We start from the raw sequence: 25,864 nt of genomic DNA on the forward strand, positions 1-25,864 counted from the left end.
GCTACATGCATCTGGAATGAGAGGAGGATCCTTGGTTTTAATGTTCCGGTGTTGATGACAACTTCTGTTAAATTTTGGGCTGGGATATTCATCCTTCTGGCATTTGGGTTTTTTTGAGTGCAGTGGAAGATTCTTGTCCATCACAGGAGGGTGGAATGAGATGAGCATTAAGGATCCTGTCAACCCCAGCCATCCCATGATTCTGTGAACAGTAAGTCAGCAGTTAATTTGGTATTCTAAGATATGATCCTTAACTGAAATGTTTACAAGCTCTGAATACTGCTTGTGGATAATGAGACACTTGGACAGCCGTAGCTGTTCCTGCCCTGAGGCATCAGGATGAAATGAAGTGTAGATAATAGTGGGTTTCAGGTGTAGTGAGTTATAGGTGCCCGAGGAAGCACTCTTAGAGTACTGTCATTAAAAGCAACAGAGAGGAAGTCGAGAGCTGTGCTTACAGCGGGAACCGGGGCTGTTTGGAAGTTTTCCCTAGCCTGAAGAATCATTCCCATCTCCTACCCCTCCCCAGGGGCTGGTGTGGTGAAGATGCTATGCCCTCACCTCTCATCTCGCTCGCAGCACAACCGTTGTGAAAGGGAACTCGCCGACTTCTATACAAAGACCTCACTGCCAGGATAAATGTATTTATTTTAAGAAGTGATTAAACTTCCACTCATTTGAGTATTCTTACGCGCAGCTCGTTTTGATCGTCGCCGATTGCGCTGGGCTGGCGACGGGCAGGTCTGACCTATCTTGCAGCGGGGACAGGCTCGGGGGCTGTGCGGGCGAAGTCCCGCCCTGCTGTGGTCGCGCACGGGGCCCCGCCCTCGCGGACGGCGGAGGGGAGCGGCGCTGCCCAATCAAGCGTTGCTGGGCCGTGCGCGTGGGTGCTGGGGGCGGGGCCGGCGGTGTCGGTATGGCGGCGGCGATGGCGACGCAAGGGGAGCGGGCGGTGCTGGTGAGTCGGGTGGGCGCTCGGCGGGGCCAGGGTGAGCGCTGCTAGGCCCCCGTAGATTCGTTCTGTCTGGCCGGGCTCGGGCAGGGAGCCGCGGGATGGCGGTAAGGCCGTCCCCTGCGCCTGGGTCCGGGCCGAGCGCTGTGCAGGGGCTGCCCGGGCCCAGCCCCAGTGCATCTGCTTTAACTGGAGGCGCTGCCGAAGTTCCGGCATGCTGTCGGGTCAGGCTTTCGGGCCGATGCCCGAGCGCCGTCGCCGTGTGGCTCGGAGGCCGCGGCCTCCTCCCGCCTCGCCCAGCAGCGGCGCCCGGGTTTCTCTGCCACCGACGCTGCTCCTCCGATGGGTTGGGTGGGGTGGCAAGGCCGGGGTCGCCCTGCTCCCGGCACACCGTGAGTGTGCCCTTTGACCTTGGTGTCCCGCTGAAGCGCCCCTCACATGGCGGGTGCCCGAACCGCCCTAGTGAACTAGTAGCAGCGGGGGCGGCGCAGAGCAGGCGTCACTGCGACCTCCCCGGGACAGGATCTCCGAGGAGGAATGACATCTCTGGTATGGAGATAGGGTTCAGAGATACGTCGGTCTGGATGGAAATCCACATAGGAAAGCGGGTTTTTCTAATGTCATATGGTTTAGAAGCGTATGACCAGCATTCCCCAAAAACACAGCTGTGCAGCACACAGATGTGCACCAACTTGACTTAGGCCAAAATTATTGGGCAGGGGAAAGGCGATTTCTTGCTGTGACTAAAGGGAAGAAAGATACCAATGGGCATTTTGAGTAGAAACACCTACATGATAGTGGTGGGTGTTGGAGGTACTAAAGGTATCTGCTGCACCCGTGGGGATCACTGTTCCTTTGGGAACCTGGAGGACGCCAAACATTACAGAGTGAGAGTTGCACATCCATTTTCTCTCTGGTGATTAGTGACAGGATCTGAGGGAACAGCATGGAGCTCTGTCAGGGGAGGTTTAGGCTGGATATTTGGAAAAGTTTCTTCATCCAGAGGGTGGCCAGACACTGGAAGAGGCTCCCCAGGGCAGTGGTCATAGCAATAGCACCCTGACTGACAGATTTCAGGGAGAGTTTTGACAACACTCAGGCACATGGTGGAATTCTTGGGGCTGTCCTGTGTAGAGCCCACACACAGACTTCATGATCCTTGTGGCTCCCTTCCAGTTAAGAATATTCTATGATCAGTATAATTCCCAGACACCCAAAAGAGGATTAAAGCATCAAAGTCAGTGGTCCTGCACTCAAACTGCTTTGAAGGATAACAGAGAATCCTGCCTGGCTTTGTTGTGTGTGCCTGCCTTGGATAAATGTTTGCTGAAACAAGCCTGATTTTGTTCTACTGGTTGTCGAGATAACTCTTGCATAAGGTGATGACACATCAGTGGGGGGTTGTGTTCCTCATGGTGAACTGGAACCATCTAGCAGAGAAACTGCAAGCTTAAAAATCTGAGTTGACCATAGCTTGCCTGTTTTTCTGTGGGCAACCTGCTCAGAACTCTCCCCATGGAAAATTTCTCTTTTCTTACAGGATGACGAGTGGCAATCTTTTCTTTGTCCCATGCTTGCTTCTATTCCCCACTTCTTTGATGACCTGCATGGGGACTCATGGTTTAACAGGAACACTAGATCTGCTTTGAGGGTCTGCTTTGTACAGGCTTCTCTGTGGCAGCAGCCAATGGAGGCTCAAGGCAGTGAGTCATCAGATCCGACCTTGTTCATTACTGAATTTGCCCCAATGATTGGGAGTCCCCAGCCTGTGTCCCCCCCCACCCCCTTTTCAGTTTAACTGTTTTGGTTTTAGACTGCTATTGCTTGGGGAAATGCTGGGGATGTGGGTGGGGATGCTCATTTTAGTTCTTATCTTTGTTTCTTACCACTTAATTAGCAACGAATTTGTCTGCAAATTGATTCAGTTTTGTCTGTGCCAGGAGTTGGTAATGGATCTCTCTAGCTTTACCTTGGCCTATTATCTTATTTCCTTCTGAGGAAGGGGCAGTGAGGGAGGCTGGGTATGTGTCTGGCAGCCAAGTGAGTCCATCTTAACAGCATAAAAAGATGCCCCAGTTTTTGACACAGTAGTATTTTTACTTTGCTCTGAAAGTTGCATTCAATTCTAGGTTTTTTGGTACAGTGATTTGTGTACCAAATTGCTTTCTTAAACAAAGGGCAATAATGAGGACAGTTCATTGGACTGAGGTGGAGAAGTGGAGATGTGGAGACTGAGGTGTTTCAACAAATCAGGAAGAAAACTTTTGTTCTCCTTTATTTAAACAGCGCAGAAACAGCAGTACACTTAAATAATTTTGGCATATGTCTGAGAGATTTGCTTGCAGTGTTTGATGTCTAATGATTGCACTGCTATTTTTCCATTACATAGGAAGAAGAATTTAAATGGCTTTTACAAGAAGAGGTCCATGCTGTTTTGAGACAGCTGCAGGATATTTTGAAGGTGAGGTTAATTTTGTCTGAGTTTTGTTTGACCTTCTGTGTAAGGAATGGTGATAGGTTTCCCCTGCAGGAAAAAGTTCTTGATAGAGGCTGCACAGAAAGGTCATTCATGTATATCCAGTTCTTTCCCTGGTGCTTGCTTGCCCTCTGCTCTTGAGGATTCACAGTAAATCTGATATCCCCAAGATTTCTCTGTTCTTTATCCTCTGCTGAGAGCTGCTTTGAAAAGGTACATGGAGCCAGCCAGACCTATCTGCCAGGCATTTGACTGAGATACAAACATTTTCTGGAATAGAGAATCTGAATCTGCTGTAACTCTGATATGTGCTGGTGGAAGCAAGCAACATGGCCTTTAGGTGACAGCTGCTACATGTGCAGTAATTACTGGCATGTGCTCTCCTTGTTCAGAATCATCCTTTCCTCAACCTGCCCACTCCTCTGCTGGTACCTGTCCCTTTCAGAGGCCTGATGTGTTCAGCTGAAGCAGATGGGCAGCCCTTTTCTCACCTTTCTCTAGCCTGAGCATGTGCTGTGGGGCTGACTCTTTCCAAGCAGCCACTGAGGAACTGGCCAAAGGGACTTCCGTGCATGGTGAATGCACTGTGTGTCTGCTGGATCAATGTTCAACAGGCCCAGCCCCTTAACACTCCTTGGCTTTTAGAGGTTATGGAGTGATGGAAAAGCAGGGCCAAAAATGTGGAGGTGAGGGGCAAGTGCCAGAGCAGGTGCGAGTGCCTTAGTGTTGACTCAAAACCCCAGGACTGGAGTCAATGGCAGGTGACAATAGACTGCAATACCTTTATATATAGTACCTGTTTTGAAGAATTTATTATAGTTTTGAGGGTGAAGTGTGTAAAGGGCAGTCACCAGCCAGTATAACCAGATGAAGGGCCGAGGAGGACTGGTGTTCTCTCTACACTTCCTTCATGTGTAAAGACCAGCTGTGATAAGGGGCAGCACTATGGTGCCTGAGGGTATGCAGAGCTGAGCTGTCAGGTGCTGCTCCTTCTGTGGGCAACTTGGGGATCCTGCTGGCACTGCCCAGCTCCAGGGTGTGGGATTTGAAAATGCCTTTCACTATGGGTTGCATGTGCTGAGCCTCCTCGTGGGCTTCACCAGTCCTGCAGTACGAGGAAATCCAAGTGCTCTGCTTGGTGAACTTCAGGAGGCTGGCAGAGGTGACTGCTACATATTTAGCCACTTGATGGTGTCCACATTATCTTTGTTCCTGGCTCATGGTGTGCTGGACCCAGGCAGATGCTCTAGCATTCACTGTGTCCTCTCTTGGGCAGGAGGCCTCCCACCGCTTTGCCTTTCCCACCAGTGGCTCAGGAGGAGCTGTCAAGCAAGAGAACTTTGTACTAAGCACATCAGGGTAAGTGGTGATGGTCAGCAGGTCACTTCCCTCTGCAGCAAAGGGTGCAGATCCTGGAGGATCTGTGGTGTAGGGCTTTGCAGAAGGCCTGGGTTTTCTTTAATAGGAGATTTTGCCTTAAGGAAAACAAACTAGTTTTCATGGCAGGTGAAGGTAACAGTCTGTAGCTGTGCTCCACGGCTGCCTGAGCCAGCCTTGTGCCATTTTGTGCTGACACCTATAATGTAGTCACTGATTCCTGACCACATGCCTGTGTGTTGCCTCAGTGCTGTGGGCAGTTTGCCAAAGGGCATTTTTCTGATTATGACACAGGGAGTTGTAGTTACAAGACCTGAATTCTGCTCTTGGCTCAGTTACTGACCCTGACTATGGAGAAATCTTAACCTTTCTCCTAATCTCCGTAAAATAGCAATAGTAAATCTCCTTCACACAAAGCAAACTGAGGCTTGTGCAGAAGGTGCTGTTGGTGTGCAGTTCTTCTGAAATTGATATCCATTTTTTGATCCTCAGTGGTCTCAGTATTGGTGGAGTTCAGAAGCTTTTCACAAAGCAATTAACCTTAGTCATTAGGACTGTCACATCATTGCAAGGAATCATGCAATAATTCTGTACTAGGTTTGAACATTGTCTTCTTCAGATCTTAGTTAACTTAGTTTTCACTTGTTGTAAGGTGGATCTTGTAGTGTTGATCAAAAGAGTCTCTTATATAGTAAAATGTAAGGTATGGCCCAACTAGATGCTTCAGTCTTCTCCTCAGACCGTTATACATGTGAGTCATCTTGCAGGACCTTTCAAAGAGTTTGGGGTGTGGGGGTTTTATTTTTTTAAGGTTGTGGGGTTTTACTTATTTAGGGTCTTTTTTCTTGGAATGGGGTGCGGGTTGTAGCTTTCAACTCCTGTAGGAATCGTCTAACTCTTCAATGTCAGTAATTAATTTATTGTCTTGTGCTTGTGCCTGCTGGAGCTGTTTGTAACAGCAGCCAAATTGTTGACAGTTGATAAATGGAACAAGAATGGGATCAGAAATGAAGGTAATGTTTTAGGCAGAGCAGTTAGGGTGAGGTGGCCCGTAAAGAATATGACTGGAGTTCACCACAGGCCAAGAATTGGGGGCTTGAAAGTGTGTGTGGTTTTCAGCTGCTGGTAGGAGCAGTGTTCAGACCCTGGGCAGGAGGAGCTGTGCTGGCTACACAGGACGAGGAGGGGAGGTTTTAGGCTGGCAATTGATAGGTGCCTCTTGTGACACGTGTTGCCTAGATGTTTCCTCTCATTCCAGCACAGACCAGGTGAAAGGTGTGATGACGCTGCAGGGAGATGCACTGTGTCAAGCTGTGAGTACTTGCAACACTTCTTGCTTTGTATGGCAATAGGTGGGTGTCAGCCTTATCAGCCTTTGATCACCTCAGGGAGGGAGGTCACCCTGGTTTTGTGTTACCAGTGATCAGTGTTCTTTGTCAGTTCTCCCTAATTGGCCTAGATGTTTCAGCAACCATTGAAATTTATCAAGATTCAGCATCTGATATCCCCTTCTACCACCACCACCTGGTGGTGAGTGCTGTAGTCAACTTCCACTGGGATTCCTTGCCTTCACCACCTTTATTGTGTAATAACAAGTTGCCCTGGGGACCTTCTGGGCTGAGGTCATGTGTCCTGCCAGGATCCTGATTCACTCAGTGCATTTCAACCTATTATTTGTATTAATATCATCCTGTGGAAGCACTGAGGTTCTGGCTGTGCCAGGACTGCAGAAGGCAGTTTGCTAGGATGGTTTGGAAGAAGGGAATGTGACTGCCAGCCCCCATCTTTTGCATACAGGCATTTCTTGCTCTCATGTGTTTTGTTTCTTTTTTCAAGGATGTCAATCTGAAAATGCCCAGAAACAATCAGCTCCTGCATTTTGCTTTCCGGGAAGACAAGCAGTGGAAATTGCAGCAGGTACCTGTTGGCTCTAGATGCCCACCCATCCACAGCTTCTCTGCTCTCTGAGCAGTAACTTTAGTCTTTTGAGAGAGATTGTTATGTCCATTTCACATGAGCTACAGTGGTAAAAGCTAAGGGAGGAAGCAGGTGCAATTAAATCAGTTAAATTGAGTTAGGGTGCCTGGGTGGGCTCATTCCCTACACACCAGTTGATCTGAAGGCTGTCTGCATAGCAGTCATGATCCTGTAAAGGAGTGGCTGAGGTGCCTGTGCAGGACTGTCCCATGTCACCACAAGCTAGAAGGGCAAAGAGCAGCTTCAGGGGCTTTGAGTAGCATGTTCTCATTCTCTTACAGATTCATTTGTTTACACTGAGAACAACTTATTGTGTTCAGTAGCATGTCTGAGTTCCCGCAGGTAAGGAGTTAAAATAATGCAGCTATCCAGAACCAGAATCTCTTTCCCATAATTTTGCTGGGACATACCCGATTTCAGGACCTGACCTAGTGTCTGAAGACATGGTTTGCCTCAATTTGTCGTAGCTGAGTAGGTTGGAGGAAGATAGATTCAATGTATTTCCTTGTGCCATAGCTCAGGTTTTTCTAGGTGATGAGTGTATTTGGCATTGAGTGCAGTTCCCAACATTTTCTTTAGCAGTGAAAGCTCTACCTAGCAAATTTGTAGAAATCTAGAAAATTGTGTACTTGGGATGTTAATACCAAACTTGACTGTGTTTGTTCATGCCTTGCAACAAAGCAAGAAAGTTTTTGTGAGAACACTCAGCAGTGCCTCCTCTTTTGTGGCTATTTTGTACTGCTGCCTGGTTGGAAGACTTCTACCAGCTTTTATGGAAAACAACTTCCTTTATTTACTTGCATTTTGTGTTCTAACGTTGTTCAGATATGGAGTGTGAGTGCCTAAAGGACTGAGCGCAAAAGCGTTTAAAGTGGTTATATGGTGATCTTTGGCCTGTCTGAATTAAAAATTAGCATCTCAAAGGAGTGTCTTCCCTTACTGAGTGGTGATAGTTGGAGTTTTATTTCTCTGTACAAAGAGAAGTCATGGGTAAGAAATTGTAGTGCAGGCACATTTTTGAGGAACACAAGTGCAGGCACATAAATTTTGAGGAAGTTGATTAGAAAACAAAGCAAAGTCAAGGGGGAATATGAATGGAGCATCATAACAGCAGGGTTGGCATTGCTTGGTAGTGCTGCCAGGAGCAGTTTAGCTTGCTCAGAAGCCTCTAGGAGATGTCAAGGCCAGAGATGCTGATATTTGGAGATGCCCAGGTAGCTGCAGTCTCTCTGCAGTCCGACAGTGGATTTACCATTCTCACTCTTCTCTCTGTGGCCTCCAGTGCAAGAGCTTTCTAAGAGCAGGGCTGTTCTGTATTCCCTGAGCTCTGCATTAGAAGGAACCAGAGCCAGGTCTATGCCAGGGAGGCTTCTACAAGGATGTAGGGCTGGGAGCTGTGACTGCTGGAGGGCATTGTAAATATATCAAACTAAAATACCCCAAGCTGTGTAGCCTGTCTCCCAGCAGACACTTCTTGTACAGGCTTCCCTGCTTAGCTGTTCCATTTGCACCCTCTAATTTACTCCTTGGGTTTGATTTTCCCTTTTCATGCTGCTGCCTAAAATTGAACGCAGTCAGCTTCTCCCAGGGCCATTGTCTTCCTCTGGTTTGTCCTTGCTCTCATGAAAGCAAGGATACACCTGTCAACCTTGCTTTTGTGACTGTGTTCCTCTTGCTTGAGAGGAACTTGAGCCAGCTGTGTCCTGAGTCTGGTCCAGTCCCACACAATGGCACAGCTTCTTGATGCTGGAGATGACTCTCAATCCCAACAATTTCACTTTAGAAGTACTCTGGGATATTGACAGAGACACTGTATTAGAAATCAGTGCTTGTTGTTCATTGATGTCATTTGTTCTAGCTCTGATGGGATGAAATCATTGTTCATGGTGCTGGAGTTGACTGCTGTGTGCCATTACTGGTGAGAATTCCTACCAAGCAGTCATGGTCAGAGCACTCCCAGGATGAGAATGCCTGATGTCACTTCAGGACAGGAGCAGTATTTGTACTGACAATTCAGGTTGTAGCTGTCAGACTGTTCTGTATCTCCAGTCCATGAGTGGAGAACCCAGTAATGCTTCTGGGAACCAGTGGTAGGTTTGTGTTAGACACTATCTGACATTTAGACATGGCATTACATTTGAGGAGATACTATTCTTAAGGTCAGTGAGATAACTGGGGAAACCTTTACTTCCAAGTACATGTTACTACAGAGTTTTCTTTCATAGGACTGTATTTGTACCTTTGCAGATCCAGGATGCTAGAAACCATGTGAACCAAGCCATTTACCTGCTTATGAACAGAGATGCAAACTACCAGTTCAAAACAGGCTTGGAGGTGCTCAAGGTGAGGAGAAAGCTCCTGATGCTTGGGTAGGAACATGCATTTTTCTTTCCTCCATTTATTGTTTTAAACACAGTTAATGCAGATTACCGTCTGAGTCTCTTAGTGGAAACAGACTTAATAGTTGTACCCATGCATACCCATGTCAAGAAGTGTCCACGTGACCTCATATTTTATATGAATCTGTACTAGTTTAGCATTAGTAACAGGGCTGTACATCCTGGTGAACAGTAATCTGAGCAGTCAGTGCACCGTTACACACCAGTGATAATGTAGGAGGATATTCCTTGATCTTCTGTGGAAGATGTTGTTACATAACTTACTCTCTGTTGGTCAGTGCTGCAGGCAAGAGCAGCAGTGAGGCAGCCATCAGTAAACAGAAGATGACAGTACTTGTGATTTACTGAAAATCTGAAAGTGCCTTCTCTCTTGCCAGTAGTATTTTCTGGGGTCTAATACAGAGCAGCTGCTGCAATGGCAGTGAAGCCCAACCTTCTGCTTGAAAATGCTCTCTGAAGGCAACAGAATTTTGGCTTGCTCATTAGAATTCATCACAACATCAAACATGAGAAAACTCAAGTGGAAGTGAAGGGAGATATTATACAAAATGCCTTCATCTTAGCAGTCATGAGATCTGTGACAGACATGTTGCTTCCCCTTTTTTTCTGGAAGAGGAAGTCTGCCTGAAGAGCCTTGGAACTGTGGTTTCTGGCAGGATTGGCCTCACAATGAGCTGGTTCTTTTTATTTACTGCCTCGCTCATAGCTGGTTATTGAACAGAGGGAGCCCATGCAGCAGTTGGACCTGTGATGTGGGAGTGGGGAGACCGAGAATGCAGCTTTTTTTTTCCTTAATGCCTGTTCTTCTGAAGAGCTGATGATGAGTTTGTTGATGCCTTTGTAGCATCAGTAATTGATCTCATATTGGCTTGGTATTCTTGTCATGAATAGCTGTTCTCTCATCAGTCGCTGGTATTGAACACTCCTGACCTGTCTCATAAGTCTCTGATGGTGGTGAAAGTTAAACTGCATTTATGTGGGAGCCAGCCCTTCCCAATAAGTTCCTGAATTCCTGGAAGGATGGGGGGGTAGTGGTGGTTGTTGTTTTAACACTTGCAGAAGGCTGTAGGATTCTGCAGCACTCTGCCCAGAGCTGTCCAAGAATCACACTCAGCAGTGGTTCTGTACATTACCTTGTAGCTTATGGATGCTGTGATGTTGCAGCTCTCCAGAGCCCGAAATCGACTGACCACTCCTGCCACTCTGACACTACCAGAAATTGCCTCCAGTGGTCTCACAGTAAGTATGTGATGGTCTAGATCTCTATACAGGTCTGGCAGCATTGCAGCAGTTTGGATTCTGGGCTGCATCTTGGTGGAAGTGGGTTTCTGAAGTGTCTCCTGAGGCAGAACTTAAGCAAGTGCAAATCCTGATTGGTTTTGACTGCTCTTTATCTTCCTGTGGGAATGCAGATGACTTGGATGTGAGGACTCTGGTTCTCTTGAGAGTAAATTCTGTTCTCTGCCCAAGAGTCTTGTCCAGGAATGATTTGCCATTGTGAACACTGCTTCATCCTCTCTTGTCACTCTCATAATTTGATCAAGAGCAGTGAGAGCAACAGTCATTGTCTGCAGCTGCTCAGTCTTTGTTTCTCTCCTGTTGTTTTTCTTTTGTCATGGGGTAATTGAGTGTGGCTTGGGAAAAGGGAATGATTTCCCAGCATTAGAAATTATGATCTTTTCACTGACAAACTAATTCTCTTGCCAGAAAATGTTCACTCCTGTGCTGCCTCCAGACATCCTTGTGAATTTCTATATTAATCTGAACAAGCTGTGCCTCACTGTCTACCAGCTCCACGTGATGCAGCCCAGCACAACCAAGGTGATGCCTGCTATCTCATGAGCCTTGTTTAGTTTCCTCTCCTGACATTCCTGACTGTGAGGAGGAGATCACACTGCTACCTGGTGCAATGTTATATTCATAAGATAATGCAGAAATAAGTTCAGCTGGTACTAAGTGTGTTTAGGTCTGCTGCACACAGAACACTGGCTCTAAATCGAGTTCGGGGCATCGTTGCTTAGCCCAGAAGAACATACCAGTGCTCTGGAGTAAGCCATTTCTTAGCAAATACTTTAAATATAGTTGATAATTTTGTGGCATAATTATATTAATCCAGTTTACATCTGAGTAGCATCTTGGGTTTCCTCATGGAGTTTTGATAGTTTTCCGCTTCACCTGTTGCATGGGTCAACTTGTAAAAACAGCCTTAAACTCTTAAGCTTTATGAAATGCAGTCCTTCCATAAGGAAGATTTTCCTAAAAATCTATATTTTGTTTTTCTTCTGGATCTTCTCATCTTATTTCTGTAGTGATAACATTTGTAGCTACATTGAACTCAGCCAATGAAGGAATGAACTCCTTTCATGAAGGAGCAGGAAGGGTTCTAACAAAAGGGATTTCATATTGTTGGAGGGTCCAGGCTAATAGAGCATGGGTGTTTCTTGATGACAGGCTACTGAAAGTGTGAGCCTTAATTGTCTTTCTTCTAAGTGGTTAGTTTACTACTTCAAAATCCTAATGACCTTTTCCTTCTCTAGAACTTCAAGCCTGCTGGAGGGTCTGTTTTACACAACCCTGGGGCCATGTTGTAAGTACAGTCACTACAAGGGTAGTGTACCTGGGTAACAGGTGTTGGTATGTCTTGAGGGTGAAATCCGAACAGCTACATGCAGTTTCTATTATAGCATCTCTGAAGTGGAAAACCTTGACTGAGTCACTTGCGGTACCTGTGAATGCTCTGTTGTGTCTTTTGAATGACTTGGTCCTAAAGGCCAGAATATGTGAATTTTCAGGATTCAGCCCATCTAGACAATACCACGAGTTTATCTAGAGATGAGAGTTTACAACAAAAATGAGTGTTTGGTTATTGGCATTGACATCTGCCTCTGTGCCTGTCTGGAATGAAGGGAAGTTCCTAACTTCACTCTTTTGCTTAACTGTAAATCTGGTCAGAGGTGGACTTGAGTGTTTGCATTCTGTAACTTTGCCAGGTGCTGATTTAAATGTGATAGAAATAATCATAATCTCTCCTATGGGAATGTAGGACAGTTGAGTTCTATGCTGTTGTGTGTGAAGCTGTGCTCTTTCCCCCCCTCTCCAGTGAGTTTGGCAGCCAGCGATATGAAGTCAGCCATGTCCATAAAGTGGAATGTGTTGTCCCATGGTTAAATGATGCCCTTGTCTTCTTCACAGTTTCGTTGCAGCTTTGCCAGCAGCTGAAGGATAAGGTAATGGCCTTGAAAAAGGGGCTTTGTTTTTAACTCTGGGTTTTGAGAGGACCTCAGATCTGATGTGATGTTGTTCTGTTCAGCTTGCTGAAAATAAGGGATGAGTGAGTGTTCTGGAGCCACGGAGCTGGCTGGTGCTGCCTAGCAAGCAGCCATAGGATAAGTATAGTGATGTGGCAGATGTCTGCTGAGTTGGTGACTAGATGGAAAGGAGCAAGCAGACACTTCTGTGTTCTCAGTCATGAGGTGGATGAGACAGAACAAGCAACCTAGTTTTCAGTAGATCAGTGCTCAGTTCCAGCTCTGCAGCTGTCACCTTGAGCAAGTAACTTTGTGCTCCTTGAGTGACAGCAGCAGCAAACCTGCTCTTCAGTAGTGCGGTGCTGAAGTGTGTAATGCTGTGAAGCCAAGCCCTCCCTCACACATTATATGCTCCCTTTTTTTTGTGGTCCAGGGGGTATAGGAACTTACCTGCTTTTGTTCTTGCTTTCCAGATCTCCGTTTTCTCCAGTTACTGGAACTACAGGCCATATTAATTCACTTTGGAATGGTCTAAGCCTTTACAGTACTTCAAGTGTCTCTCTCTGTTCTCTCATGCCAGCTGAGTCCAGGTCAGCCTGAGGAGTGCTGGGGTTCACTGCCGTATGCCCTGCACAGGGCAGGGTCAGTGTATCTGGAGACACAGCTTTAGTAGCCTTGTCTGGGATTACTGCATAAGCAGGGCACCAAGTAGTGCTGTGTGGTTGCCAGGAGCTTCCATCAGTCCCTCTTGTGCATTTTGTGGTTGACACTTCCCAAGCCCCTCATAAGTCACACAGGTCTGTTAAAAGGGATAGGTGCTCTGGACCACCCTCACTAACTAGATCTGTGCATTGTGCTGTAACTAACTCCTTGACTGTGAAGTGGCTGGGAAGGGGGGAAAACAGACTAACTTAACACACCTCTTAAAAGGTAGGGCATGTGGCTCCCTGTAGTGAAATGTTTCTTTTATCTGGTCCAGCTGTGCTTATAACTAACTCGGAGTGACTCCTTCCCCTGCCTGGTCTGCCCATCCCCATGTTACTGATTCCCCTTTGGGGATGCTCTTACTTGCTGCTGTTTGAATTCTTTCCCCCCTCATCCAGCATCAATGTGATATATATTTTTTTTTCCTAAGCCCTAGTTGGGCCAATTGGTCTTTTCCAGGTTTAGTATCTTGTTTTCACTACCAGCCTTTGGAGTTGTCCTGGTGTACCTTTGTGCAGTCTTTCATCTTGTCATTAAATGCAAAGTGAGTACCATGTTGCTACTATGATTTGCTGCCTATGGATGCTACAATGTGTAACTCATACCTTTAGTCATTGCTAACTGTGAAATAAACACTCATATCTGCAGTGCCCATGTGGGCTGTGAAAGAATGAGTATCTTGAGATTCCGTGCTCTCTCACAAGTGAGTGGCTGTTCTTGGTTATGCGTGCTGGGTTGTCTTTTGTTTTACTGGGGAGGACAGTAGTGAAGGCACTATTAGCTGGGCAGCACTTCAAAGGCTGAGCCTGTTTGCATAGCATCAGCCCAGGGCTGTCTGATACTTGAAATACTACCTGAAGTAGTTTTCCAAACATGTCTTGACAGTTTTCCAAACATGTCTTGACAGTAGGCATTCAGACTGGGGTGGGTTGGCTCATAGAGTCATTCAGAACATCTCTGGCAGAGTGGGAAGACTCCAGGTCCCTGTTCAGGATTTTCTCAGGACGCTGCCACCTACCCACATGGCTCTGTTGCCCTTGAAAGTCTTTTGCAACCTTCTCATACACCTTTTTGTGAACAGGTCTGTGTAAATGCTCCCAAATTTCACTTGGTTCTGAATAGCCTGGAGGAACAGTGAAAGGGAGGGAGGGAGGGAGGAGGAAGGGAGGGAGGGAGGGAGGGAGGGAGGGAGGGAGGGAGGGAGGGAGGGAAGGAAGGAGGGAGCATGGGCAGTTGGGTTCCTCTCCTACATCTGCTACTCAAGAGCTAGCAGGGGCTGAGGCCATGTGATCAAAGAAGTAAAAATTCTAAAGGATGAGATCCCAATCAGTGGCAAAGTTGGGGCTCAGGATACCTGGTTTTGTTAATGAGGGTTCGGTAAAAGAACGGCCAGGACAGTTGTTCCAAATATGTAGCTGGTGAGGTTAACAAAAAGCCCCAGACAAAGCCTTATTAGTAGCAGGCAGACTGTCAGGGATGCCAGGCATACTGCAGGCCAGTACTGCCAACCTCCTGTGGCGAGGGAAGGTCAAGAAACATGGTATAAGGGGATAGACAGCAGTGCTGGGTGGGGACAGCAGAGGCCCTGCTGATGTAACCGGAGAGGAGCAGGGAGAAGAGGGGGCGACAAGGAACAAGCTATCTGTACTTACTGCTGCTCCCAGGGCTGGTTCTGTGCTGGTGGGGTGGAGGGTGCCTCTGACAGGTGCAGTAAAACCAGCTCAGTTGATCTGGAGGGACACAGGGCAGTCCCCATGCTCCTCTGGGACCTAGTTCTTGTCAGGCAGACCTGCATTGTGCTCACCTTGGGTAACCTGAGCACTGCTCTGTCTTGCAGTGGGCACTGATGTTTCCTTCCGCCCTTCCTTCTGCCCTTCCTTCCTTCTGCCCTTCCTTCCTTCCTTTCGCCCTTCCTTCCACCCTTCCTTCCACCCTTCTGCCCTTCCTTCCTTCCGCCCTTCCTTCCTTACGCCCTTCCGCCCTTCCTTCCGCCCTTCCTTCCTTCCGCCCTTCCTTCCTTCGCCCTTCCTTCCTTCCTTCCTTCCTTCCTTCCCGCCTGCCCCTTTCTTCCTTCCCTCCCCCCTCCCAAAATCTTTGCCACTTCACCATACCCCTCCACACCTTGGCACATCTACCTCCTCCTTCCCAATTTCCCCGCAACCTCCCACAAGACACTTCCCAGCCTATTGATATTATTACCGATATTGCTGAATGGGGCATGCCTTAGCTTGTCTGGCCCTTGCTGCTGAACCAAATAGCAACAACTGTGGTGTTTCGATCCAGAGACACTTTTGGCTAGCTGGGTGTTACACCTGGGCGCGTGGAGACAAGTCCAGGCATGCCGGGGCTCTGGTGGCTGCGGGATGGAGCTTCCTCCCATAAGAGGGTCCACTCTTTAGGTTTACCTCTGATGGAGAAGCTTTAAGGTGATGGTGAAGGAAAGGAGTCGGTTCTGATGGAGGGTTTCAATCCAGAGCGTTTTTTCTGGCCCACAGGCCTCTGAATGCAGCAACAGCTCCAACAGAACTCCCAGAGTGTGTGGTTGCCTGCCCTTTTACCTGGGGGAGAGGGGGAGGGAAGGGGTAGGAAGCCCACCAACCAGGTAAGTGTGAGGAGGTCTTAGGGGACAAAGGAGCCCTGGATGGGCCAATGCCCCCCCCCAGGGGTAAAGGGCATCCTTTGAATCTGCCAATCACTCGAGGCCCTTCTGGAATTCCAGGATTGAGAGACAGTGCTTGGCAGGGATCAGGGTGGGGGAAGGAACGATGATTGACACACCTTCAGGGGAGGGACCCAGGTTTCTGAGGTAAAGCTTGACATCACACTGCAACATCTCCCCCTTGTTTTGTTTAAAATGAAGAGGACTGTGTTTGGGGGGCAGAATGCTCACCAAAACATGGCTGGTAAATTGGTTCCTCCTCTTCAGGAGTGTCAGTGTTTTCCATTGAGGCTTCCATGTCATCCATTGGAGTGCTAGGGGCTTCCAAATGATAGACTTCAGGAGGGGAAAATGAGCTTGAAATTAGCTTCTTGTAAACCATGAGCTTGATTAGCCCAAAAACAATGCTAACAACTACAATAACAATAACTAGAATAAACAGTACTAAAACCACAGTTTTCAGAATAGATCCCAACCAGCCCGAGAATCCCGAGCCCTTGAACCGTCCATTCAGCCAGTCGTCTGTTTCTCTCTTGATGTTGTTCACCATGTTTTTCATTTTGTCGATCGTGGCATAGACGTTCTCTGCTTTCGATGACAAGTTGAGGCAGCAGGGACCATCAAATTCTTCACAGCGATGGTTGTGCAGAAGGAGCAGATAGTCTCTGGCTGCCCTGATTTGAATGATGGCTTGCCTGGTAATTTCCTTGTCTGATAAGAGGTCACTCAGGGCAGTAGAAGTGAGTTTTGCCTGCTTTGCAACCCAACATTCCAATCAGCCTAATTCTCCCATGCTTTTTGCTGCCAAGATCCACGGCAGAAGGACTGTAATTGCGGTGGCCTTAAATCTGGACCAGTGAACAATTTCCAAATTACAGTCTGGGTCTAATTGCCTTAAGTACTTTTTTTGGATAGCCAGTTTATGTGTATTGTTTTTTATTTGCCAATGCATTAAATTTGTTTGATCTGGGCTAAACAGGCTCAGCTTGCCGAAGGTGCATGGACCTCCAAGCAGACAAGGAGGGAGACCTGCCCATACTCTGTCTCCACATAAAACAATAGTTCATTTAAAATATTTTTTTTTCCAAAACAATTCACCAAAACTCAAAAGTAATTTTCATATAATCACAAAAGAAAATTGAAGATTATTTCAAAACACATACTCTCATTAATAGTCGCCTTGTGTCAATAGTCTTGGAGATGGCCACAGTGAAAAGGACATCAGCCAAGTTGTGTGCATTAATTACAGACATCAATTTTGTTAACTCTTTCATCATTCTCCAATTCATAATGAGTAAGATTGCTGATTAAAAAACCCCAATCAAAACGAAACGCAAAAGGGCAATGATGGGATGACACATACTGTTCAGGACTCTTGTGGCAGTAGGTGACCACCCAAAAAGAGTATCCTACCACCTGTGTTCAGCATCTTTTCTTACTCTCTCTATGACATGGTGTATTTCTTTCACATTGTGATGAACAGTTACCAGTGCTTTCTGTCTATTCTTCTTGATCTTCTCCAATATTTCAATGAAGTCCTGATGAAGCAAAGATTGCTTTACCAAAGTAATGTTCATCCCAATGGGAGTAGGTAAATGTCCTGGTTTAGGGCAAATTTGGGAGAAAACCTCCAAAAGGTGGACCCTCCAGAAAACAAACCCACACGGCCCCTCCCCCCAACCGGGGCGGGAAGGATTCCTTGGAAACAAGTGGAAAGAACCTGTTTCTGTAACAGGCAAAGCACCCCGCAGCACACAAAAGGAACAATACCAGATGACACCACTCTTTCACCGCTCTGAAAAAGTAGACAACTTCAGAAAGTCTCTCTTGGGAGTGCTCGCTCTGTTATCAGTCTGTCCTGTGCTGGGGTAGCTGCTGCACCTTGGCCACAAGGTGCAAACTCTCGGTGTTTCCCAGGTCCCAGTCCGGAGCAGGCCTGAGTAGGTCCAAAGAAGGGAAAGGAGAAACAGTCCAGGGAAAATTTGGACTGCTTAGCTAAACTAACTAATGAGCAGGAGCAAAAAAGCAAGAGCAAAGCAGGAGCAAAGCCGAAGCAAGAGCAAAGCGAAAAGCAAAGCAAAAAGCAAAAGCAGCACCCATGTACTGCCCTGTCTCTGTGTCGTGCCAGCTGTGGGGGAGCGGCTGATAGCAAAACCAAAACAAAACATTCACTCTTCACAGCCAGTCTTGAAGGCACAGAACATGATATCCAGCATAAACAGGACACACGGATGGAGATACAAGCATCATAACGTCACCCTAGGACAGTAATAGTTTGTGAATCAGTCTTTAATTGGATTGAAAAAGGTAATGGGAGGTAACTGGAGCTTCTGAAGAAAAATCACATCCTGCAATTTTGTAAAGTTACAAGCGTAAAAATTTGAATGATTTTTACTATCCACTACTATATTTTCTATGAATACCATACCACAAGCAGTTCTAAAGCATGCACACCCATTGCCTATATATTTAAGGACTGTTTCGGAAATCTCGTTAGGATGAATTTCACAATGACAGATATTTTGTTCTGTGTCCAAACAAACATTTTGAGCTAGAATTGCATTACTTTCACAGATGAAGCCTTGTTCTTGGACAATAGAAGATTCCAAATTAACATGTTGCCATTTTTTTACCTGTTTGATGGGCCTATGTTCAGAAAGATTGGGAATAGCTCCATCATGATTTAGCCCTAATGCAATAATAGGAAATCTCAAATGCACTGAGGCATTGCGTACGGTTAACACAAGAGCTGTGGCTGTGTTTGTAATGGGGTGATAAGGAAAATTCACCAAGTTCCACCAGGACTGGAATTCTCTTTCAAAATCAGTGGCACTGTCCCAAATTCTTTTCTGAATTGCAGTAGGAAAATTGCCTTCACCTTCTCTTATCATTGAGGCAGCAACTGACTGCATCGACAATTGTGCCTGGATACAGCTAAGAGCCAAAGAAAGGTTGTTTTGTGTAGCACCGAGTGCATCAGTCTACCAATTTGTGATCACTTACATTTACCTTTTCCCAAGCTGGTAATATGTTTGATAGCAAGCACTGCTGTGTTCCCAAAGCCAATAAGGATGATTGCAGTGGTTGTTTTAATTTGGTCAAATCTCTATTTGTGGCAGCCAATTTATCCATTAGTACTTCAGAATCAATACTATTTAGGATTCCCAAACCTGTTCCCACAACACCGGTTATGTCTCTTAGTGTCAGTTCTTAAAGAAAAAACGGACTTTCTGTTTTTGCAGCCAGGTGGTCCAACCCTCAAAGGAAGTCTGCAAAAAAGGCAAACAGGCCAGCGGAATTTCTGAGACATTGTTTTGCATCATCAGCAATTTGACTTGTTTAAGAGACCGTGCCAGATTGAACAATATGTGTTGTTGACCAGTTTTCCTGATTATATATGGTCCAATTTCAAGACTTCTCGGTCTAAGCCTAAACGGTGGTTTGGCTGGAGTGGTGGTAGTGGAAGGTTGGTTCATACCATTTATTATCAACTTAAAAGAAAAGCCTTCACTAGTTTTGGACCAAAGACAAACTACTTCTGCAGTTTGTGTTAATGTAAAGTTGTGCCAACAGTCTTGTACGCTTGGGGGCGTACAAACCTGTTCACGCTTATTTGTCTGATCTGTCAAAACACCGATTGAGATTGCTTTGCTATAAGCAGTTCCACAAATCCTTCGGCTAATTTCTTCTCCCACTGCCCCTTGAAGCACCCAGGTTTTTTGTTTTTCCCATTCCTGCAAAGTGAACAAATCTTGGGACCAAGGCCATTTGGTAACACATAGACTAAGGGGACTCTCAGTCCTTTCTACCAATTGGGGTATAACTATTGTACTTCATGTGGGCTTTGTAGTCTCAGTCCCTTCTGCCCACTCGGATGTAACTACTGTACTCAATGTCAGCTTTGTGCTCTCAGTCCCTTCTACCCATTGGGGTGTAACTATGGTGCTCAGTGTGGGCTTCATGCTCTCAGTCCCATCTATTCCAGTGGGATGTAACTACGGTGCTCAGCGTGGGTTTTGTAATAGCGTCTATCTTAAATTTATGAGCTAAGCCTTTTCAACCTAACAGGTTGGTCAAGTTATTTTGCCAGCGGCATGTCACTTAAGTCGCTTTAGCTAAGGTAAAATTATGCCAGCAATCAATTGGTTCATTTTTACAATCCTTTGTACTTGCAACATTGTTCGTTTTGCGACCTAGAGTGTAATTACCAACATACTCCTGGCAGCAAAACAGAGTAAGGGGAATTTGTCTGGCACACTCCCACTTGTTTGTAGGACACAGTCTCGCTGAAGGGATATCCAGATCATTTTTCCCACCTGGTTCCATAAAATTTCTGGCAACTGTGATGGAGGTGGCTTTCTCATAGAGAGATCCTTCCATTTTTCTGCATGCTTCCACAATTGACTCACCAATTGTTCCAGTTAGGGCTCTAGTCCAGTCCTTCTAATCCCATCCCCACTCACTTGGACCATATACCTGGGAGTCATGCAGCGCTATAGGCTCTAGGTTCGGGTGGCCACCCTTGGGATACGCTCCTAGAACATTAGTGGGATGTAGGGTAGCTTCAGACCACAACCACTCAGCAGGATCCTGTCCATGGAATTGTGGTAGGATGTAGAAAAATATCACCAGTGTTATCATGGTTCAGATGATTCTCATGTCCCTCAGGGTTCTTCTGTAAAAGTAAAAACAACAGAAATCCTTCCACTGAGGGCAGAAAAGAGTTAAAATGATAGGATTATCCAGCATGTATTTATGTGCTGGATAAATGTGCTGGACTTTTTGAATCGTCAGGTCGCCGTAGTAAGGGAATGATGCTTGGAGCTGTCCATTCACCCCCCATCTACTGTTCACTCTTTTAACAGCTTCCCATAACCGAACGTCCCAATTTCCCTCCCGGGGCTTCAGAAGTCCTTTCAAAAAACCCTTGGTCCTTTCTAAGATCCCCCTAGCTTGAGGGTAGTGGAAAGGGGTGTGGAAAGTCACATTTTAGTCACAATGCTGTACACCTCTAGCAGTGAAGTGGGACCTGTGATCAGATTGAATTTCCTGTGGCTTTGGGAAAGTTCCAAACCACCCCTGCAAAGCTTTAACCGCATTATCACCTGTAGCTCTTTTCAAAGCATCAGCTTGAACCAACCCAAATACAATTTCTACTCCTACTAGCACAAAGTGTTTACCTCCTGACTTCTTAAAGGGGCCAATATAGTCTACCTGCCATGCGTCCCATAAGCCTTTACCCTTTCTTAAATGCAGAGGGTCATCTTCTAAAGGATGTCTCTCCAGTCACCTGCGACATTGCTCACAGCCTGATACGCATGTTTTACACATTTCCCTGGTAACCAGCCAACCACGAGCATGAGCTTCTTTGTACAAATCTTTCGCACCTGTGTGCTGTCTTTTTCCATGCAGCCATTCTAATAGTTGATCCCAGTCCTCAGGAATGAGTTCCTTTTTCAGGGGGCTGAGCCTTGCTAGTTCATCAGCTCTATTCTTCCACTCTCCTGCTGGATTTCCATCTGTTTGCTGAGAAGCTATCCAACCAACAGCAAAATTTCCTTGGCTTGCAACGTCTAAACTTTCTTGCCACTTTTCCTTTTGCCACACTGGACTTCTGTGAACTTCCCAATCATTTTGCTGCCAGAAAGGAAGCCACTCGGTACAACCTTTGTACACTGCGTAAGAGTCGGTGTAAATGCAGACAAGAGAAATGTTCTGTGCCTCACATCGGAAAACACTCCAAACAGCTATGAGTTCCCCAGCCTGAGCGCTGCCTTCCCCTTCGGTAATGATTCTTTCACCAAATGAGTTGTGTAAGAAAGCTGTTCTATATCTCCATACCTTCCCTTCCCCTTTTGCAGAGGCATCTGTGAACCAAGAACTTGCTGCTAGTTCAGGGGACAAAGGAAGGGCAGCTTTGATTACAGAGGCAGATTTATCTTGGCTGCTAACCAGGCTCTCAGTGCCTTGGATTGTTAGATTTTTAGCAGCATCTTCCGTTATTGAGACGGTATTACAATAGCCTTCCATCTGAGCATACCATTTCCTAACTTAGGCCCTTTGGGCTACCCCATCAGGTGGGGGGGGGGGGGGGGTCCCATTAGTGACAATTTTGATAACTTTGAAAGGGCTTCTTAGTACAAGAGACTGTTGTCATGCAGTTTTTTCGTCTTCTAGGAGAGCTAAGGTAGTGTATCTTTTCTCAGCATCTTTGAAACCCCAGGAATAAAAACCAAGAGGCCCTGTCGGACCCTTGGGACCCCACTGCCAAATGTGTACTGATAGCCCTGAGGAGGCAAATCCCCATTCCACCTGAAAGGGATCTGTGGGATGGATAGGGCCTAGTGCTTGGTGAGCTGTTGCCTCAAAAATCAGTAATTGCAATGCTTCTTCCTGAGAAGGAGTCCAATCCCATTTCATCCTTTTCCTCAGCAAGTCAAAAAGCGGCCTAGCAATTATTGAGAAATCTGGGATGTGTTTTCTCCAGAACACTAATAGTCCTAGAGCTTACTGGAGATCTTTCCTCGATTCAGGCATTTGAATCTGATCTAAAGAGGTTAGGGTATTGGGTGGAATACATGTCATACCTCCTTTCCACCAAATTCTCAAAATCTTCACTTCCTGAGACGGTTTCTGAATTTTCTCTGGGGGCATCTGCAAATCAAGACTTTTTAAGTGAGATACTATTTTCTACTGATGTTTCCCTACCACCTTTATTTCATCCTCCCCCCCAGCCCTCACCAGAATGTCATCAATGTATTGATTATCAGCTACAGGATCTGGTTTGGGTATTTTTTCTAATTCCTGGGCTAAAGCATGGTGGGCCAAAGTGGGGGAGTGTTTGTAGCCTTGGGGAAGCCTAGTGCAAGTGTATTGCTGTCCTTTCCCATGTGAAGGCAAAATGGTCCCTATCTTCTGGCTGTATAGGTATCATAAAGAAGATGTCTTTGACATCCATAGTTGCCGTTGCCATTGCCAGGTTGAGTGAGCCTTTTCTTGAATTGATGTTAATAATTCAGCTAAGTTTGGGACCACTGCTGTAAAAGGGTCTGTGTTGGCATTAAGCCTGCGAAAATCTACTGTTAATCTCCACTTTCCATTGGCTTTTCAGACTGGCCATACCGGTGAATTAAAAGGAGAATGTGTGTGAATTATTACCCCTTGGTTTCTCAAGTCCTGTAGAACTGCTTTGATACCTTCTCTGGCACCAGAAGGTAGAAGGTATTGTTTTACATTAGTTGTTTGATTATAGGGTAGGGAGGGTGCGGTTTGAAGCGGCCTAATGTTAAGTGGCAGTGTGCCAAAAGACCACAGAAATCCCTCAGAGTCTTCCCACTGCCTCCCAGCAAGGACACCCATTCCTAATCAATTATTTGGAATGTTCCCAATTACCATTTTGATGACTAGTTGATGCTCATCTCCAGGGAGCATCAGTTTGAGGCAACATTCATAGATTCTGTAGTTCCCAAAGCATTAAGAACACAGCATTGTCTCTTAGTTGGAACAATTCCACACCTCTGGGCATCCTTTTTTGTTAGTGCAGAGATTTGAGCCCCAATGTCAATCAAAAAGTTTACTAGTAGCCTTTGGAGGCCCGTGATAGCTGGGCTTAATATATCTCCTGATTTATTTTTAGTGAGCATTCTTAAATAAACCCAAGCTCCGCCCCTTTGCCCACCTGTAAGGGGCAGAGAGATTTGTTTCCCTAAAACCTTGTTGGTTTTGGTTCACTGCCTGTGTTCTGTGGGAGAGGCTGGGGGAGGGTTAGTTTTTGTCCCTGAGAAGGGAGGGGTGCACTGGGTTGAGCCGATGGATTTGGTGCCAATTATTTATTATTTTCTGCAATTTATCCAGGGGCAAACCATCCATCACCTCTTTGGGGACCCACTTTTGAATTCCCAACAACCACCAACGGTGGCAGTTAGAGATCTGTTTTCCTTTCTCTATATTTTCACTGTGAGGAGCCCCAATAAACCAAACACCTTTGGTTTTTTCCGATTTCTCCTCCGGGGTTTTTATAGGTCCATATTGTCTACAATAATTAATCAGATCTACTGCAACTTCACCCCATGTCCAAACTTTATGGCTACTGGCAGGTGAATCAGATTGAGAAGCTGAGGGCTGTGAGGGGGAAGAGTACAGAGTGAAGCCAGGATCTCTAGATCCTCTTTGGTCAGTGGAGTTCCTGAGGAATCTTATCTAGTCTTTCTACAGGATTCAAAGCCATTATGGTTTTCTGTAGAGTCATTGCTGTAGGTTTAAGCGTTTCTGGAAGCCCACTAATTCAATTGGTCATTAGTTCTGGCTTCACAGGTTATTGTATTGGGCATTCAAAACCAGGAACTAATTTCTTTTCATGAATCTTTTGCAGGCAGGCGGCTTTGTGGACACTTTCTAAGAGCTGGTCGGTGGTGTCAACGATTGCCAGGGGGTCACCCCTTTCCAATGGATTCATTCTCCCGGCCCAGAAAGACGTGCCCTGTGTCAGGGATGATGCGTCACACTTATCTCCTTATCTCCTGTTGTTAAGAAGACTCCACATCCCCAGTACCCACTGGCCTCCTGTTTGGTTAATTTAATTTGATGTCCACCACTGAGGGACACTCGGAAGACATATTCTGTCTCTGATTCTTGTGGGAGGCACCCGAATTCTTTTGACAGCTTAGCTAATTCCGTAGCACTGAACAGTATTTGTTTAGTTGTGATATGTGTGTCAAGATCCTCTTTCGGCAATGCAGAGAGACAGGGAGACCGACTCGGTAATCCCTTTTCTTTGGACCTCTTGAAACCTGCTCTGCACACCCAGAAGAGCACCGGCAGCTAGCACCTGTGGCCCACCAGGCCGGGCCTGGCCCGCGACATTTCCAGCACTGGAAGGACAGATAAGAGCCTGAGCGAGCTGAACTGCAACCCAGGGAGGGGACTTTCTCAGTTTGTCATCTCTTTTGGAGCAACAAGGGGTTTTATTGTTTAATATTGTTTAGGTTTTATTGTTTAATAAACAGGTTTTTTCCACTTCTTTCCAAGGAGCTATTTTCTCCTAGACCGGTTGGGGGGAGTGGCCAAATGAATCTGCTTTCCTAGAGGAGACCCTTTGGGGGTTCTCTCCAAAATGTGCCCTTAACCAGGACAGGAGTATAGCTACCAAACGTGGAGAGACACAGTCCATGTTCTCAGCAGGATAAGTCAGTATCAGCAGTGAGTGGGACCCACTGTTTCAGGACTGCTTTCTGGGGGAAACCAGTCTAGGTCCTGTAGGCACATCTGTAGGCAACACTCAGCAGGCATCCTGCTTCAGTCAGGCCAGCACCCCTGCATCAGAATCACAGGTGTCTCAGTCTCAGTTCTTGGTAGGGGGGCTTCAATCTCCGTGCCTCACAGTGGTAGTGGAGCAGATGAAGGATTTTCCATGGGGGGGGCTACCAAAGTTGCCTCAGCAACTTCATCTGGCCAAGAGGTGGGAAAATTCCTGGCCTATTGTCGCAAAGCAGGTGCAAGCATATAGGCCGCATCACCCTTTGGCAGGCCCTGCTAGAAGCAGTCACTGTAGACGCATCTGTGAACAATCACTTGGCAGGCCAGAATTCTGCTCAGGGGCTTCAGGATTTTTGGCATTCATCCACCACCGGCAGGCCAGAATTCCCATCAGGGTCTTTAGGGTCCCCATGTCTGTCCTGGGAATGGTCGTGAAGCAAATGAGGGGAACTTCAGACCGCCTTTCACACAGATCAGAAAATCTATTTACTGAAATGGCCAAAAAGAATGCATAACATTTACAATTGAGGGGGAAAAAGAAAACCAAACTCAAACCATTGGAGCAATATCATTCTAGAGAATTCCATGTATCTATGAAAAATACAAAAAACTTCTATTTTCAAACGCACCTACAAATCACCATTTTGCTTTTTTTTTTTTTTTTTTTAAAGCTCTGGCACTTACCTGATTCCTTTTTGAGTTAGTTCAGCTCATTAATCTGGTAAAAGAGCAGCTAAAAATAAATGGAAAAACCTATGGGGAACAGGATGCTGAAGCGGTCAAGCTGAGGAAGGATTGTCCTTCTCGGACGTCCTG

At 46.2% G+C, this 25,864-nt stretch overlaps 1 protein-coding gene across 4 annotated transcripts; it reads left to right on the top strand.

Annotated features, from left to right (window-relative positions):
* The first annotated feature begins 809 nt into the window (after nucleotides 1–809).
* ROGDI (rogdi atypical leucine zipper) lies at nucleotides 810–24,808 on the top strand. Of its 4 annotated transcripts, XR_008535179.2 has the most exons (13): nucleotides 811–958; nucleotides 3,342–3,413; nucleotides 4,705–4,787; nucleotides 6,064–6,118; nucleotides 6,642–6,722; nucleotides 9,030–9,125; nucleotides 10,322–10,420; nucleotides 10,889–11,002; nucleotides 11,719–11,768; nucleotides 12,282–12,408; nucleotides 12,903–13,678; nucleotides 22,905–23,014; nucleotides 24,165–24,808. XR_008535179.2 is itself a non-coding variant. In XM_054644004.2 (11 exons), the coding sequence occupies exons 1-11, from the start codon at nucleotides 917–919 to the stop codon at nucleotides 12,942–12,944; spliced, it is 837 nt and encodes a 278-aa protein (XP_054499979.1). In that variant the 5' UTR covers nucleotides 810–916; the 3' UTR covers nucleotides 12,945–13,805. The 4 variants fall into 4 exon arrangements, 2 of the variants coding, with proteins under 2 accessions (XP_054499979.1, XP_054499982.1); XR_008535180.2 differs by lacking the exon at nucleotides 22,905–23,014; XM_054644004.2 differs by lacking the exons at nucleotides 22,905–23,014; nucleotides 24,165–24,808 and having other exon boundaries at nucleotides 810–958; nucleotides 10,346–10,420; nucleotides 12,903–13,805.
* The last annotated feature ends 1,056 nt before the right edge of the window (nucleotides 24,809–25,864 follow it).

Source organism: Agelaius phoeniceus, chromosome 16, assembly GCF_051311805.1.
Source record: "Agelaius phoeniceus isolate bAgePho1 chromosome 16, bAgePho1.hap1, whole genome shotgun sequence".
Taxonomy (NCBI): domain Eukaryota; kingdom Metazoa; phylum Chordata; class Aves; order Passeriformes; family Icteridae; genus Agelaius; species Agelaius phoeniceus.

What these genes read in the sequence shown, in the direction of transcription:
- ROGDI (XM_054644007.2), top strand. Translation starts at nt 917, where the DNA reads ATGGCGGCGGCGATGGCGACGCAAGGGGAGCGGGCGGTGCTG. An exon ending in TTTGTACTAAGCACATCAGG is followed by an intron (nt 4,788 to 6,063) that starts GTAAGTGGTGAT and finishes CTCTCATTCCAG; the next exon opens with CACAGACCAGGTGAAAGGTG. An exon ending in TGCAGCCCAGCACAACCAAG is followed by an intron (nt 11,003 to 11,718) that starts GTGATGCCTGCT and finishes TTCCTTCTCTAG; the next exon opens with AACTTCAAGCCTGCTGGAGG.